The sequence below is a fragment of the Pelodiscus sinensis genome, chromosome 17 (assembly GCF_049634645.1).
Source record: "Pelodiscus sinensis isolate JC-2024 chromosome 17, ASM4963464v1, whole genome shotgun sequence".
In the NCBI taxonomy this organism is placed as follows: domain Eukaryota; kingdom Metazoa; phylum Chordata; order Testudines; family Trionychidae; genus Pelodiscus; species Pelodiscus sinensis.
The window spans coordinates 30,540,097-30,557,682 of NC_134727.1; the positions used below are offsets into that span (position 1 = coordinate 30,540,097).

The 17,586-nt window shown below is 43.0% G+C and overlaps 1 protein-coding gene across 1 annotated transcript in view; it reads right to left on the reverse strand.

The window, feature by feature from the left end:
- TRPC7 (transient receptor potential cation channel subfamily C member 7) overlaps positions 1-17,586 on the reverse strand; it is a 233,805-nt gene that overhangs the window by 50,890 nt on the left and 165,329 nt on the right. The window contains exon 4 of the mRNA XM_075900443.1: positions 14,551-14,767. Within this exon, the coding sequence (XP_075756558.1) occupies positions 14,551-14,767 (217 nt within the window). The remainder of the gene's footprint in view (positions 1-14,550; positions 14,768-17,586) is intronic.

A 17,586-nucleotide genomic window follows, 5' to 3' on the forward strand; every position in this document is an offset into this window, starting at 1 on the left:
GACATAGGCTATTTAGACATCATATGTACACGGTGCATTCTTGATCTTGTTTACTTTTGAACAGGTGTGGCTGGAAATGGAATGAGATCTTGTGCAGGCAGGTTTAAAACCAATAATTTCAAACTGTGATGTTCCCCAACTCTCAAATGGAATGAATTTTCTCCAATTAACTGGTGAAGAGCATATTTTCTTAAGCCTGTTCTTTAAAAATACTGCTTTGAAAAAGATACAGTCTGGTACCTAAAAGGCTTCTGTACTCACGTAGGGTAGACTTTTCCAAAGTTCTCTGAACTGACTGACCTAACTTGTCTCCTGTTAACAGCAATGATAAAATACTCAGGCTATGTCTACATTGCACAAGAACGGGCGTTCTTCCACAGAGCATCCACACTGCCCACCAGGTCTTGCGCAACAAGATTTACAGTAAAGTGTGGTAGGAGAGGGCTTCTTGTGCAAGAGCTGCACTCTTTTCTAACAGGTGTAAACTCTCTTGTGCAAGAGGACAGTGTGGAGGCACAGCAGGAGTTTCTTGTGCAAAAAGCCCTATGGATAAAAGACCTATGGCGCAAGAGAGCGTCCACACTGCCATGGATGCTCTTGCGCAAAAGCACATCTCCCACATGGCAGTGTGGACATGTTCTTGCGGAAGAGTTCTTGCACAAGAACCCTTGCACAAGATGTTCTTGCGCAAGAACCTGCCAGTGTAGACAGAGCCTCGCTGACTTCATTCGGTGAGAGCAGAATCAGAATACTGAGAACGTAGGAAAATCCTTCTCCCAGAGTACCAACAGAACTAAGGCAGTTTGGGATCCCAGATCTTTACCCATTTCTTAAATGAACATAAACTCAATCATCTGGAAATGGGTTGTGTGTGTGTGTGTGTTTGTTTTGTGGGTGAGTGGGTTTTTTTTTGTGGGGAGGTTGTTTTTTGTTTATTTTTGTTTTGGGTTTTTGGGGTTGCTTTGTTTTTTGTGGGGTTATTTGTTTTCTTGGGGGGGCGGGTTAGCTCCTCCCCCATCTCCCATCACTATCTGAAAAGAAAAAAAGAACCTTGATATAGATTTCAGCAGTTTATAGTTTATGAAGGAAAGCAGAACTTGTCATAATAATGTGAGAAAGTTAATTCTATTGTAACCAGCAACAGTAAGTTTTGGACATCTCATGAGGAATTCTGTTCTCCATGAACCTTCTTGTTAAATTTTAGAAATTCAGATAAACTTCTGCATTTTGGAATGCTTATCCACATGGAACTCTGATCCATAGCTCAAAAGAATCTAAGCTTTAATCTTTAGATTGGGTCAGTTTGATAAATATATTTCCAGTGTGAATTTAACTAGATTCAACTTCCAGCCATTGCATTGTTTTGCCTTTTACCACTAGATTGAAGAGCCCATTAGTAAATATTTTTTGTCCAGTGTAGATACTTATGGACTATAAGGCATGCTTTCTAATTTTTCAGTAATTCTTGCGGCTCTTCTCTGAACCTTTCCCAATCTAGCAACATCTTTCTGGAACTGGGGGCACCAGAACTGGGCACAGTATTCCAGCAGTGATCACACAAAAGAAATGTGTACCATTATATATAGTCATTATATATTATTCCAGGGTTTTTTAATGAAGCTGTTGTATATCAAGCCAAATGTCAACAATATTACATTCATCAACCCAACTTATAATCTTAAAAAAGTAAAAGATACCAAGTTAGTTTGGCAGAATCTGCTGTTAATAAACCCATTTTGATTTGCATTACATTAGCTTGCTGATTTAAAAATATCTAACTTTAAAAGCTTGGGTTAGACACCTTCTAGAAAAGCTAGAGAAATGCAAATTGTGTTATGACAATATGATGAGACGATATCATCTGTAGATTCCCAAAATTCAGAACAAGTGATATTTATTGAACACTTCTGCTTTTTTGGTATTGTTTTTTAATTCCATCATTTCCATCTAGTAGTGGACCAATATCATTGTCAGAATCCCTTTTTGTCCCAAATATGTGTTAAAATTCCTCGTTATTGTTCATAAACCTCTAGCCTTAGATTTCTCCTTGTGTTCCTTCACTTATCTTTTTTATCATTCCTAACTTTGGATTTATATTCCTTACTATCAACTTCCCCTTTCTTCCATTTATAAATCTAGTAATTTTACTTTAAAAATGTATTTATTATTGAATTATTTATCATAGCTGTCTCCACCTCTAAATTAGGTCTTTGTTTTAGCATAGTCTTCTTCCTCATTTCAGGAACTATGGCTCGTGGGCATCTAGTAAAGGGTTCCTAAATGATTCCTAATTATCATTCACATTTTTCTGATTAAATAACTCCTCCCAGCTGATTTGGCTCATAACTGTTTTCAGCTTTGTGAAATTGGCCCTATTAAAGCAACCAATGTATCTATTACTGGCTTGGACTTTATTCTGTTAGAGTATTATATATGTGATCAAGTTATGATCACTTGTACCCACGCGATCATGAAATTTATAATTCTATGATCAGTTCTTTATTATCTCTTTGGACAAGGTCTAATACATTTCCACAACAACCCAATTCAGATCCTCTGCCAACCTCAGAACAAAATTCAGACCCAGAAGGACTTACAATACAGAATCTTGGTTCCAGCCTGTCTCTTCAGAAGATTTACATAGTGGCTACGTCTACACTGGCATGATTTTCCAAAAATGCTTTTAACGAAAAACTTTTCTGTTAAAAGCATTTCTGGAAAAAGCGCGTCTAGATTGGCAGGATGCTTTTCTGCAAAAGCACTTTTTGCGGAAAAGCGTGCGTGGCCAATCTAGACGCGGTTTTCCACAAAAAAGCCCCATCGCTATTTTCGCGATCGGGGCTTTTTTGCAGAAAACAGTACTATGCTGTCTACACTGGCCCTTTTCCGCAAAAGTCTTTTGGAAAAAGACTTTTGCCCAAACGGGAGCAGCATAGTATTTCCGGAAAAGCACTGATAATTTTACAGGAGATTGTCAGTGCTTTTCCGGAAATTCAAGCGGCCAGTATAGACAGCTGGCAAGTTTTTCCGCAAAATCATATGATTTTGCGGAAAAACTTGCCAGTCTAGACACAGCCAGCCAGTATGTTTAACACACCAAGAAGAATTTTAATTATTTTTGGAACTGAAATACCTCCATTGGATTCTATCTAATCCATAGCATGAGGAACAATAATCTATACAACATGACATGGAAAAACTAACTCAGCTACTCTTCTGAAGCTTTTTTACAACATGACATGATAGGCAGAAGTTCACCACCAATCTGGCATAGCCAGTCATTCAGCTAGAGTTATCAAAGGTGTTTGGGGAAGTTTAGAACTATACTGGATTTCAGCCAACACAATCAGTCTTTCTCCTTCTGGCATAAAAGTTGCCAGCTTCATTTTGGTAAAATGAAAGACAGGAATTAGCATTGCTAGCGTGAGTTAGATACAGCCAGTATACTCAGAGTTATTAGCAGACTGTCTTCTCAGTGGTGGATGCTCTTTTTCCTTGATGGCTTTTCCTTTTAATTTGTCAAATCCTGAGGGTCTTACAAAGATCCAGCTTGTCCTCTGAGTGCATCCCCATGCAGGGGGAAGGGAATAAGATGGGGGCCCTGCTGAGGAATTTTTTCTTGTGTCTGGAACAAAGCCTGTCCCGAGGGATAGAGATAGCATGGCCCATAGACCTTACAACTACCTGAAGATCTACAGGAATCTCAAATATCCATGGTCAGGTGCAAGTTCCTCAACATCAAGGCCCTGTCTGAGCAGTAGCTTGGACCCCACGTAGTACTGGCTCTGTTCCCTGGAACAGCTGAATTGCACTGTAAGAGATTCCCTTGCGAATGACAACTGCTGAGGAACAGTTGTAGTACATCAGAGGGGTAGCCGTGTTAGTCTGGATCTGCAAAAGCGACAAGGAATCCTGTGGCACCTTATAGACTAACAGATGTATTGGAGCAGAAGCTTTCATGGGCAAAGACCCACTTCGTCAGATGCATGTAGTGGAAATTTCCAGAGGCAGGTATAAATATGCAGGCCAGAATCAGACTAGAGATAACGAGGTTAATTCAGCTAGGGAGGGTGAGGCTCACTTCTAGCAGCTGATGTGGAAGTGTGAATACCAAGAGAGGAGAAACTGCTTTTGTCCTTTGCTAGCCATTCACAGTCTTTGTTTAATCCTAAACTGATGTTGTGAAATTTGCAGATGAACTGTAGCTCAGCAGTTTCTCTTTGAAGTCTGGTCTTGAAGTTTTTTTGATCCAGGATGGCTACCTTTAAATCTGCCATAGTGTGTCCAGGGAGATTGAAGTGTTTTCCTACAGGTTTTTGTATATTGCCATTCCTAATATCTGATTCGTGTCCATTTATTCTTTTACATAGGGACTGTCCAGTTTGGCCGATGTATATAGCAGAGAGGCATTGCTGGCATATGATGGCGTATATTATATTGGTAGATATGCAAGGTGAATGAACCAGTGATGGTGTGGCTGATCTGGTTAGGACCTATGATGGTGTCGCTGGTGTAGATATGAGGGCAGAGTTGGCACCGAGGTTTGTTGCATGGATTGGTTCCAGAGTTAGAGTTACTGTGGTGTGGTGTATAGTTGCTGGTGAGAATTTGCTTCAGGTTGGTGGATTGTCTGTGGGCGAGGACTGGCCTGCCTCCCAAGGCCTGTGAAAGTGAGGGATCATTGTCCAGGATGGGTTGTAGATCACTGATGATGCGTTGGAGAGGTTTTAGCTGAAGACTGTAGGTGATGGCCAGTGGTGTTTTTTTGGTTTCTTTCTTGGGCTTGTCTTGTAGTAGGAGGCTTCTGGGTACATGTCAGGCTCTGTTTATCTGTTTCCTCACTTCCTCATGCGGGTATCATAGTTTCAAGAATGCTTGGTGAAGATCTTGTAGGTGTTGGTCTCTGTTTAAGGGCTGGAGCAGATGCGGTTGTACCTTAGTGCTTGGCTGTAGACAATGGATCGTGTGGTGTGTCCGGGATGGAAGCTGGAGGCATGAAGGTAGGCATAGCGGTTGGTAGGTTTTTGGTATAGGGTGGTGTTTATGTGACCGTCACTTATTTGCACTGTGGTGTCCAGGAAGTGGATCTCTTGTGTGTAATACAGAATCATAGAATACTAGAACTGGAAGGAACCTTGAGAGGCCCTCAAGTCCGATCCCCTTTTGATAGCTTCTGCCCTTAGCAAAAGTATGGGGGAAACCTCTCCAGGCCACCAGAGAGGACAGTATGCATTCCTGTTGAGCTGTTCATTGCCTGCTCTCCTCCTCCAGCACGGGGGCTCAGACCCATGCTGTGTCCTCTGCAGAGTCTAGGAGAGATCCACTTATATAGGGAACGCTCCTCACGTGAATTCAAAAGTCATGAACTAGTCTTTTCACTCAGGCAGATCTTCAGATAGAGTCAATGGGAAGTTGACAGAATAAAATCCAAGGTCCTGATTCTGCAGCCCTTACTCGTATAGAGGAGCAGTTAGTAACAAATAACCTCATGGAAAGATGGAAGAATTGGGCTCTAAGTTTCTCAGGCTCTCATCCACAGAGAGGATGAAATATTAAAGAAGTGCATTTATAACTGAACCCCCTCCCCCAATAACTGGTAGATACTAAGCTGCAGGGCTAGTCCATTTTGTGGATTTATATTTGTCAATAAAGCACCTCAGGAAATATTTATAGAGTAGCTTTCCAGCTAGATTACCTTCTTCACTAAAGCACTCTTGTAAATCACTCCCTGTTTATTTATTAACTAACTCATCAACATTTGTTTCTAGCCTTAGTTAAATTATGTTAAGCCACAGGAATTCTGCAGTAGGAATACTTAATGAAGGAAGAAATGTGCAAAATTAAGTAAAATGAGTACAATTAGAATCCTGACTATAGAAGGGTATCCTATTATCCACCCATCTTTTATATCAAGCCATTGTTGGTTGAGGATCATTTTTTATAATTACGTGAAAGAAAGTCTATGAAAGAGAGAAAACGAATAGAATGATAATTCTGATAAGTTCACCATAACCTTTGCTTTGGATAAAAGTATGCAGATGTATAAAAGCATCTAGCAATTGATGGAATGGAAAATGGTAGGGTGCAATTTGAAACATGATGCCAACATAAGAAGGGGAAGGAGCTATCTGAAATGAATTGCATTTTATTCTTTTTGCCAGAATTTTGCTGGCTTTGGGTTCGTCCAAAGTTTGTGTAAGTTAAAGGCACAGGGAAAAACTCTGTCCTAAGTTATACTCATGCAACCGTAGTGAAACAAATGTGGTTGCATGGGTATAAATGTGGATAGAATCTGATACATAGCATCTACTTTTATTTATGAATATTGTTCCCAGGGGAAAAATATCAGAAGTGCCATCTTTAATACATATATTCATTCCAAGTTCAGTAAAGAAAGGTGAGATGGACAATAGGTACAGAATTAAGACAGTAAATACAGAGGAAGTACACAAAGAGAAGAACTATTACCCCCCAGTATACGATAGTGAACAGCAGGTGAGAATTGTGCCAATGATTACATCCACTGTCCTGATACTTGCCAATGCTCTGCAGAAGGTAGTGGACAGACTTGGAGCCCTCCCACATAAAGTGATTGTGTGGCTTAGAATATATCTGTTCTGGGCTTAATATGTGCAATTGCTTTTTCTTTAGGGTTTTTGCTTTTTTACATAAAACCTTTTGGACTTCAGTGGAAATTGGGTACCTAATTCCTGCAGCCTCCTTTGAAAATCTAGAGATTTTCTTTCTCACCTACAAACAATGCCAGGGGAGATACAACAGGCAGCAGAACAACTTCAGTAAAGCACATGCCCCAAGACCGGGCTTGGAAGCATTATGGGAGACATGTACAGAAAGGGCAAAATTCTTCCCTCAGATCATCACAATCAGCTCTGGGAATCTGCTTACCCTATGGGTCGATGGAGCCATGTAGATTAGGCTGATCAGCAGAGGGAAATGAAGCCACAATTTAAATAATCGCAGCTTCATTTAAATTTAAATGGCTGCCGCGCTGAGCCAACAAACAGCTTATCAGCTGTTTGTCGGCTCAGCGTGCTAGTCTGGAGGCTCCCGTGCTGACCTGAAAGCCCTTTATCGACCTCCCCGTTGCGGCTCTGCTCCCCGTGTCCCTGGTCTGCTGGGGGGGGGGGGGGGGGGCGCAGCTAGTGTGCCCCCCCCCAGCAGACCAGGCTTTTGTTTTGGACCCTGGGGCAGAGCAGCTGGGGCGCTGCCGATTGGTCCTGCAGCACCGCTCTGGGCACTACTGGACCAACCCGGCAGCACCCCAGCTGCTCTGCCCCAGGTCCTGATTCAGCCGCTGCTGGTCAGTTTCAGCAGTGGCTGAATCAGGACGCCTGGGGCAGAGCAGCTGGGGTGCTGCTGGGTTGGTCCAGTAGCGCCGAGGAGCGGTGCTACTGGAGCAACCCAGCAGCACCCCAGCTGCTCTGCCCCAGGCTTCCTGGAATCAGCCGCTGATCAATTTCAGCAGCAGCTGACTTGGGGAAGCTTGGGGTTCTTAAGTTGAATCTGTATGTAAGTCAGAACTGGCGGTCAGTTTCAGCAGCGGCTGAATCTGGACACCAGTTCCGACTTACATACAGATTCAACTTAAGAACAAACCTACAGTCCCTATCTTGTACGTAACCCGGGGACTGCCTGTACTAGCTACAGGGCTATTGAGAGTCAAGCTCTTTGTGTGCATTTAAGAGCAAAATTCTGCATACATGACCTGTTAACCTGCCTAAAACACTGTTCACTCTCCTTTTTAAATTGTCATGTTTAGCCGTTAACTATGGGATTGATCTATTGCAAATGTCCATCCTTACTGTGTATAGTTAGGAACATAAGGCAGAATTATCATCTTTGCCCAACTCTACCCTGAATTTTACTATGGAATAATTTGCCTGTATACTTAACTCAAAATTGTCTGTGTTTTTTGTGTCTCCAGCACTTTCTTTTTGCAGGCTATGGAGTATCTTGACCACCGTGCAATATGTAACTGTGTCATGTTATGGAATTATACCACTTTTAACACGTCTCATTACTTTACCGGATGGAGGCCAAAAAACTCAACCAGCCAATTTTCCCAAAAAAGAATTAAGGGCAAAGGACCAGGAACTAACTGTCTGAAAATGGCTTGCTGAAGTAAGAACAAGTTATGCGCCATTAGCATTCATCATCACTGAAGAAGGAACGAGATCAAAAACAGAAATATGGAGGATGAGAGTTAAAAGCAGAGAAGTGAGCAAGAAATTTATGCCTTAAGGCATAATTTTTTACACTAGGAAATTATTTTAAAATAACTAAATTCAAAAATAATAACTCCTGAAATAATAAAATCGAAATAGCATAGTCCCACTATGGGGGAGGGGGAAACCTGGGAGGAGGGAGCTGGAAGGGGAAAGCAAGGGTAAGAAGAGGGAGGGAAAGCTCAGGGCCCAGGGTTGGGGGGGTCTCGCCAGACCAACTTGATTTTCATGCAGACCTGCTCCTGGGTTCTCATGTGGCCTTTGGTGCCATAGACGGCTGCATTTCTCCATCTAGTGTGGAGATCATGGACTTTGGGGGTACCCCCCCCAAACCTGAATAAGGTCCAGGATCTCCACTCTGGACCAAGAAGGTGCCCGCCTTCTCCAGCACCTGTCAGGCTTCTGGGAGCTGGCAGACTGTTCCTGGGGAGCGGTGGAGGGCTGGCTGCCAGTGGCTTGCTGGCTCATGTTTTGGGGCCACTGGGTTAGGGGTCCCGGCGGCCACTGCTGGCTCTGGGCTCTGGGCTGGCAGGCTTGGAGCTGGCACAGGCACTGTGGCCAGGGTCTGCTCCTTTAATGGCTCCGGGGCTGGGGGAGAGGAGAGTAAGTTTTCCTGGTTGTGGCCACCAGGGCTCCCTGGGAAGGGCTGGAGGCCCCCTATTTCAAATTAAATGTCTACACGGCACTTAATTCGAAATAGCTATTTCAAATTTGGCATTACTCCTCGTAGAATGAGGTTTACCAGATTCGAATTAAGCTTTCCGCTATTTCAAATTAATTTTGAAATAGCAGTTTGCATGTATAGATGCTATTAAAGTTAATTTGAAATAACGGCTGTTATTTCGAATTAACTTTGCAGTGTAGACATAGCCAGAGAGATAAAGCAGTTCACCAGTTCTCCATGTAATCAGTCATTGAGGTACCGCTCTCATTCCTCTAAGATTTCTACCTAAGAGCAGGATAACTATTTTTACTATAATTAAATGGACACAAATACCACAATGCTCACTCCCTCTTGATATATGAAACAATTTAAGATACCTTAGAATGATCATGTTAAATTAAGGCTGTCATTTGTAACAGCAATTTCTCCCAAGCATTTTGGAGGGTAGTGAGCCAGTGACACTAAATATAACTAAAACAGTGAAGTTGTAGAAACATGTCCCTCTAACTGAGTTTGTGGATAATATTATTACTAGAACTAGTCAGAAAATATTTTTTCCCTGAGGGAAAATTTCAAAAAAAATATTTCCAGTGGAAAATTTTTGACATTTTATTTAAAAAAATCACTTGAATATATTCCAGTTATTGCCCACCAATAACTAGTATACTTTCAGCCAAAAAAAAAAAAAAGATTTTGGGAAACAGAAAAAATATGTTGAAAACTACTGAATGCTGGTTTTACTCCTGGAATTTCAGGACTTGAGCTATTGATTCACTGATTAATGTTTTGACAGAAAATATTCAACCAGCCCTAATTATAATGGTGGGTACCCCCCATTGAATGTGAACGAATTACTTAAGAAAATGTCTGAGTTATCTAAATAATTCCACCTCAGCATTTATAGTATCCAAGTTATTCCCCGTGGTAATTTTTAGCTGAAAACAGTGAGATAATCAAATCAAACAAGTTCTAAGGGTGCTTTAACTAGAATTTGTGTGCGTCAAGGAATGTTAATGCATGTGAACTATTATTTTAACTTTTTAAGAAAAAAATGACTAATTGCCATGAAACTGGGCTGTGGCAATCATGTAGTGCAATGTAGGAGAGAAATACATGTGTAGTATGGTAAATTACATAAGAGCCTGAGTGATCCCAAACCCACTGAAGACCAAACCTACTGACAGTGTTTTCTATTTACTTCAGTGGGCTTTGGCTCAAGTCTGCAGTGAAGTTGGGATGGTAACTTTCAATGCAGTGAAATGTATCCCCTTACTGACAATGCTGTGCTAAGCTACACATTGTCACTATGCAGTAGGTGGCTTGTTGGATCTATGGAGATGAGCTGCTAGAAAAGATGGTCACCATTACAGGTTCTTTATATACACGTTCCTCTACGTTTCCTCCCTCTCCCCACAAAAAACAGAGGATCCCAACCACAAATGGATCTGTTAAACAAAATAACAGGTGGAAATGGCATGTTACAGAAGCTAACAGAATGGTCGAATTAAAGACCTCCCTGCCGTGAGCAGAACCAGAGTAGTCAGAAAGTGCATGGTGTTAAAGGCAAGTAACTTAGTAAAGCTCTCTAAGGCTAATGTCTATACTGCAGAGCTATTTCGGGATACAGGAAGAATCCTGAAATAGCTATTCTGCGTCTTTTGAGCGCACCCGTTATTTTGAAATATCACAGGCACGCTATTCCAACATCCCTGTAAACCCCGTTCCATGAGAATTAAGGGAAATTTCAGAATAGCATTTTATTTCAATATTTGGTGCTGTCTACACAGTGCCAAATTACGAAATAAGCTATTTTGAAATTAAGTCAAAATAAGCTACCCAATTTGTGTAGCTCAAATTGCGCAGCTTATTTCGAACTAAGTCAGCAGTGTAGATGCACCCTAAATGCCATCATCAGAAAACTCTTAACAACAATTAGAGTGACCACTTTTGAACTGGCATAGTTTCCAACCACCTGCACTCTTTTAAGGACAATCATGTTACGAGGTTCAGGAAAAGAGTAATTTGGTTATAGCCTCATGTGTTCACTGAAACAATGTGAATGGAATGCAAGTGAACTGGTAGGTTCTCCCGCCAGAGAATGCAGGACACGCAGCTGCTGGAATGTGGGCGGTTGTTCTGAGAGACCAGAGATATAATCAGAAAATCTCATTATACTCAGAAGTCTACACAAAGAATCATCTTTCCTTCTCCCAGAAAACTGAAATAATTTGCTTTCAGTTAATATTTTCTTCTTCCTGCTGCAATAACTCAGATACCTGCAGTCTGTACAAAGAATGCTCTGGCCAAAACATAATCATCTACTCCTAAGTCTTTTAATATTGCTTTAAAAATAAATCATTCAGACATTATTCTGTCCAGTATGTCAGCTATTCTTTTGCTCTGTCCAATATCCTGTTGGTAATTTTGCTTACTGCAAAGCCAAGAACAATAAACTTGTGACCAGGTCAGAAAGCCAACAGATATAAAAGGCCTGATTCTGCTCTTACATGGGTGTAATTCCAACCACTTGCATGGGACTTGGGAGATATTTAGCCTCAATTTTTTGCTTCTTGCTCCAGAACAATATGTTGAGGAAAACAGCTACTCTGAAGCCAGAGTCGATAAAGGTAAGCCTATTGAGACTGGCAGTTCAGGGTAATGGAGCTTGCAAATGGTAAATAAGCAGTAAGCAAGGAGACCAATATCTTTTCCATTTGCAGGATTTCAAACAGCAAGGTAGACCTATCTGAAACTTTCCATCAGTTTAATTTATAACTCTACTTCAAGTCATGAAGTTTAAGGCCAGAAGGGACTATTGGGTCATTGAGCTTGACCTTTGGTGTGTCACAGGCCACCAAGAAGTTGCACATCCAAAATTAGACCTCAGTGTTATATGAGGGTACATCTACACTGCAATAAAACACCTGTGCGTGGCCTGCGGCAAAAGACTTGGGCTTTTGGGACCACCTAATAAGCTGGTCTGCTTCCAGTGCGGGCAGGAGGGCCACTTCCGCCGGGAGTGCCCTGTAATGGACTGTACTTTCGGAAGGGTGGTGACCTCGGAGGCCCAGAAGGCGAAAAACCTGCCGAGTAAGGTGATGGCCAGGGTAAAAGTGGGGGGCCGTATCGTGGAGGCACTGGTGGACTCCGGCTGCGGACAGACGATGGTACGGGCAGACCTGGTCGAAGGGGGAGCAGCTACGGGAGGGCCCATCTGGATGCAGTGTGTCCACGGGGACGTCCGCCCTTATCCGACGGCTTGGGTCCAGATAGAGGACGGACGGCATACAGAGACGTGGCGAGTGGCGTTAGCCCCAAACCTGGCGTACCCCGCCCTGCTGGGATACGACTGGCCGGGCCTGGGCCCCTTGCTCCGACAATGGGGGCAGGCCGTGACATCACCCGAGGACGACCCCGGGGAAAGGGTGCCGGAGGTGGCGCAGGGGGAAGAAGCCCAGGCCCCGACTATCGGGCACCCTACGGGAGGGGCTACGCCGGCCGGTACCGGAGAGGATACCCAGCTGTCTAATCTGGAGGTAGACGAAGGGGACTTCCTCCAGCTTCAGCGGGAAGACCCCTCGCTTCAGCGAGCCTGGGACCAAGCTACGGCCCCGGGTGAAGGGGACGGGCCTCAGGAGACCTATGGCCAGAATCCCCGATTTGAGGTACGCGGGGATCGATTATACCGTCGTGGTGGAGAATGTGGGCATCGGGCCCCCGAACGGAAGGGGGGCGCTAGCGGAGCAGGGGTGGCTCTTGGGCACGGATAAGGGTGGAGGTTTGTGGTCTTCTCTCTAAGGGGGCCGCCCAGATGGAGCCGGCAAAGGTGTTGGAGTGGGTGATGGAAAACCAGCGGCAGCAGCAGCACCAACAGACGCAGATCGTGCAACAGCTGGCGGCGCAGTTTCAAGAGCAACAACGGCAACTGGTTAGAGAGCTCACGGAACACCAACAGGCAGTAGGGGCCCGACGAGGGAGAGGGGAAGCCCCCTGGCCAGGGGAAGAAGACGCAGCGGGAGGGGTCCAGCCGCCCGTTCGTTTAGCTAAGTTAGGCCCAGCGGATGACGTGGAGGCCTTCCTCGTAACCTTTGAGCGAGTGGCCACGGTGGCAAGATGGCCGGAAGAACACTGGGCGACTATAGTAGCTCCCTACTTGTCCGGACCGGCCCAGATGGCATATCGGGGGTTGCCCGCGAGGGAGGCGCTCCACTACTATAAAGTGAAGGAGGCCATATTAGATCAGGTAGGGATAACCCCCGAAACGTACCGCCAGCGGTTCCGGCAAGAACGATACCGACCAGGAGACCGGCCCCGCGCAGTGGCCCATCGCCTGAAAGAGTCCGGGATGCGGTGGCTGGAACCCGAGCCCAAGACGGGAATGCAGGTGGCGGAGATTGTCATTTTGGAACAGTTTATACAGGTGCTCCCGGGGGAAGGACAGAGGTGGGTTCGGCGTCACCGGCCCTCCACGTTAGCTGAAGCAGTGACGTTGATGGAGGATTTTATGGCCGCAGAAGGAACGGAGGAGCGCGGGAAGAATCCGGTGAGTGGTCCGCCCGGGAGAGCGTCAATTGCAAGTAAGGGCCCCGCCGGGAGGGGAGAGCGAAGGCAGTTGGCGGAACCGGGGCCAGCCTGGGGACGGAAGTTAGCACCCGTGTGGCGGAACCCAGCAGAAGAGCCCAGGGCGGAGAAGAGGGGGCCCGCCCCCGAGGGAGACAATGGCCTGCATCCAATGCTAGAGGAAGACAATCCCTCCTTCTTCTACACCTCTCCCTTCCCAAAGTAGATCATTGCCAATTTGACGTTGGGGGAAAATTCCTTCCTAACCCCACGAATAGAGATCAGTTAGACCCTGAGCGTCAGAGCGAGAACCAGCCAGCTAAGCGCATGACAGTGGGAATGCTCAACCCCACCACACAGCACTGGCTCATCCTGTCCTGTGTCCCAGCTTCAGCTATGGCCACCTCTGACGCTTCAGAGGAAGGAGACAACCCTCAACCCCCGAAACAACTGCAAAGCAAAATAACCACTCCCCCGGACGTGTTGCCAAGCTCCTCTAAATGCTTGGCAACATTCATCAAAGTGGATCTGCATCACCCGTTCATCACTTCAGAGATTACCTATGTCTGTGCTCCACTCATCATTTGTTCGCTTAAACCATTTGATTGCCAGGCTCTTTGTTCGTTTGCTATGTTACCATTCCCCTCAGGAAACAGTTTGGTGTCATTTAGCAAAATTTAAATGAACTATAGAAATTAGTCTAAAAACCAATAGATAAACCTGTAGAGAACTAGCATTTTCCATTAACAAGTCTATTTCCCTGTGGGTTGAAAAAGATGTCGCAATTAAACAAGCAGGTGGGTTTTACCTGAGGCATTCAGCAGCACTAGTATAAAGTACGCATCTGCCAGATGCAGCTCTATAACCAAGACAGAGTTACCCCCTGACCTCATTGAAGTCAATGGTAATGTACCACTGATTTCATTCAGATCCACATTTATCTCTGAGTGGGTTGTTTGGGTTTTTTTTTTTTTTTGGGGCAGAATCACCTTCAATTATTGGCAGAATCATCTTCAATTATTTCCTATCACACTATTGTGGGCTTCATAGGAGGATTAAAGAGGATGCAATTTTACTTACCTAAAACCCACTTCATGATTAGCAATTCTGTCCATGAGAATTGAGTAGTTTTTACTCGAAATATTTGTTTGGGATGATCCGTGATGGTCTCATTGGGAAGATTTTTTACTCCTTCAAACCGGTCGGAGGCATTCACTACTAACAGTCCAAGGAAGATTGTAAAAGAAACTGCATGTGCCACAAACTTCATGAAAGGGCTTCGTAGGATCCGTCCCAGCTGAAAACAAAATGTATACAAGACAACATGAAGGGATTAATTATTATTTATGATTATTAATTTTATTTTCTGAGTCTAGTTCCCATGTTTCTAGTGTTTCTCTCTGTAACAAATCAGAGTGTTTATTCTTTAGTAGTGTGTGAACAGATTTATTGGGCATAACCTTTCGTGAGGAAAAAAAAGCCCCGTGAACTGCATCTGACAAAATGGGATTTTGCCCATGAAAACTTATCTCCATATGAATCTGTTAGTCTTTAAGGTGCCACGAGGAGGGGGGGGAGAGCTTTTTTCCTCATTGTTTTTTCTTTGGAAGCTTGTTGAAAACTCCAGAATGGAGCTAATTTTCATGTATTAAAGTATATAGAAAATATTTTCTTTTGCAACTTCCAGATCACATGCAAAGAATTATGAATTAGGCTGTTCATTTTCTGTAGGTATTAGGATGTTACACTACTCTGTTACTACCCACAGATGTATGCATGATATCTAAATTGTCCAGTTCATTCTAAAACAGACCGGAACAAGGAAATGTATTTTATAATTTTCATGTGTATTTTTATATAAAGATGAAAGAACAGTTGCATCTTAGAATATTATGGACCTAATTCTCTCCTTCACCACAGTCTAAATGGATATAAATCCGACCTTGCTTTCAGATAATAAATCTCTGTGATAGCTGATTAGGAGATCACTCACTAATTTGTCTGACAATGTTTTCTAGGAAAGATGTTATTTGATAACATTCTTTTCATATGCATCAGCATGATAATAATTAGAAAATATATTTATGACAGTTACAGAGTTTCTCAGTATACCCTTGTGTATTACTTTAATACAATAAGTGAAGAAGTGCTGTTAAGTAGTGATCTGAGCCAAGTTCTTTTCAGAGTAACTAAAATTGCTCTCATCCTTATTGAGAAACACTCTTACTTAGCTATCTAATTAGAAAACCCTTATCACTTTATGAATTTCCCCTGAATTAAGAATATATTACCTTTGAAAGAATATGTCAAAGCTAGTAGTATGATTATTTATTCTTGGACCAGTGCCATCATAAAGAGACACCAATTATACAAATGCTTTTTCTCCATATAGTAGGGATGAAGGATTAGTCTCCAAACCTTCCTTTGTATCTAATGTTTTGATTCTTAAACACTGAAGGGATATAGGGAAGGTTTCTCTCCCTCCCTCATACAATTAATTCCTCAAGATAAAGCACTTCTCTAGTCTTTGGGTGCGTCTACACAGCACCCAAAACTCAAAATAAGCTATGCAATTTGTGCTACGCAAATTGTGTAGCTTATTTTGAGTCTATTTCGAAATAGCTTTTTTTGTCATTGGGTGCTGTCTACACAGTGCCGAATTTCTGAATAAAGCGCTATTTTGAATCATCATAGAATGAGGTTTACAGGGATGACGAAATAGCGCGTGTGCTATATTTCAAGCTAGCAGATGCATTCAAAAGATGTGGGGTGGCTATTTCGGGTATCCCGAAATCACTTTGCTGTGTAGACATATCCTTTGAAACAGGGTTTCAGTGGTTAAATCTACATTCTGCTTTAGTTCATTCCCTGTTTCTGTAGAGTCTTTATATCCAGTCAATATGAAACAGTAAATATTTTAAAACCCAGAAAACTATGCTGGGATTCATTAGCTTTAGCAAAATTTGCACAATATAGTTTCTTATATCTTTCTCATATCTGACTTTCTAAAACTGCAAATACATAACTTTTAAAAAAGATTGCCAAAGCTAGTAAACTCACTGAAAAATTCAGGTCATGTCAAATTCCTGGAAGAGTTTTCCTAATGTGGGAATAGAAAAACAGGATCCTTATCTCAGCCCTAATGCAGCAGTGCACTAAGTCCCATTGAGGTAACTTAGAAATGCTTTAGGTTAAAGATTGGCTTAATGGTTTGCCATATTGAGTTCTGAGTTGCCATGGCAAATGATAGCTTTGTCTAAGCTGGGAGATCTTGCAAAAAAGTGTCCCACCATTGCTGCTACTGATTCAGCTCCCCCATAGCCAGAAACAGTGGATGAAGACATGTTTATGAAGGTTTAGAACTGATACAATGCATTCAAAGATGGTGACTGCATGAAACCCTTCTATACTTGCACTCCCACCATCTTGCTACCACTGACAGCTAATCTCCACTTACGGGGAGAGTGATGCTGCGAAGATCAAGCTTTCAAGGCTCAATGTAGTGGGTCTAGTAAGGATCCACTAAATTGACTGCTGATGATGCCCCCATCGATTCTGATACTCCACCAAGCCATGAGGAGTAAGGGAAGTCCATGGGAAAGTTTCTCACATGAATCTCCCACAATGGGGACGCTGCAGACATTTGACCTAAGCAAATGTAGTTGGAGTGGCATATCTTAGGTCAATTTTCTCTCCAAGGGTAGACCTGACCAGAGAGAACTGAATTGCTGATAGGAAAGGCCGAAGATCTTGGAAAAATGTCTCAGAGTAGATACAGCCTCGGGAGCTGATTGTAAAACTCACGTGACCAGCTCTAATTCATAAATAAAGTACATTCATCTTTATCATGTGAATAAAGGTTTGCATTATATATTGGAATATGTGCTGGTATCCCCTCTGAAGAAATCTCCATGGTTTTTGATCCCTTTATGAATAAATGTAGTAAAAATGGTTTGAGTTGGTTTCCATTTGCATTTCAGCATTCATTTTGGTTCAGAGAGCTGATACTGAAACTGATCAGTGCTAAAGGTCTCTCTGCCTGTTTGCAACAGATGGGGCAAGAAAATCTCCAGGTGTGGATCTTTCTTGCCTGAGTTCTGTGTTTAAATGTTAAAC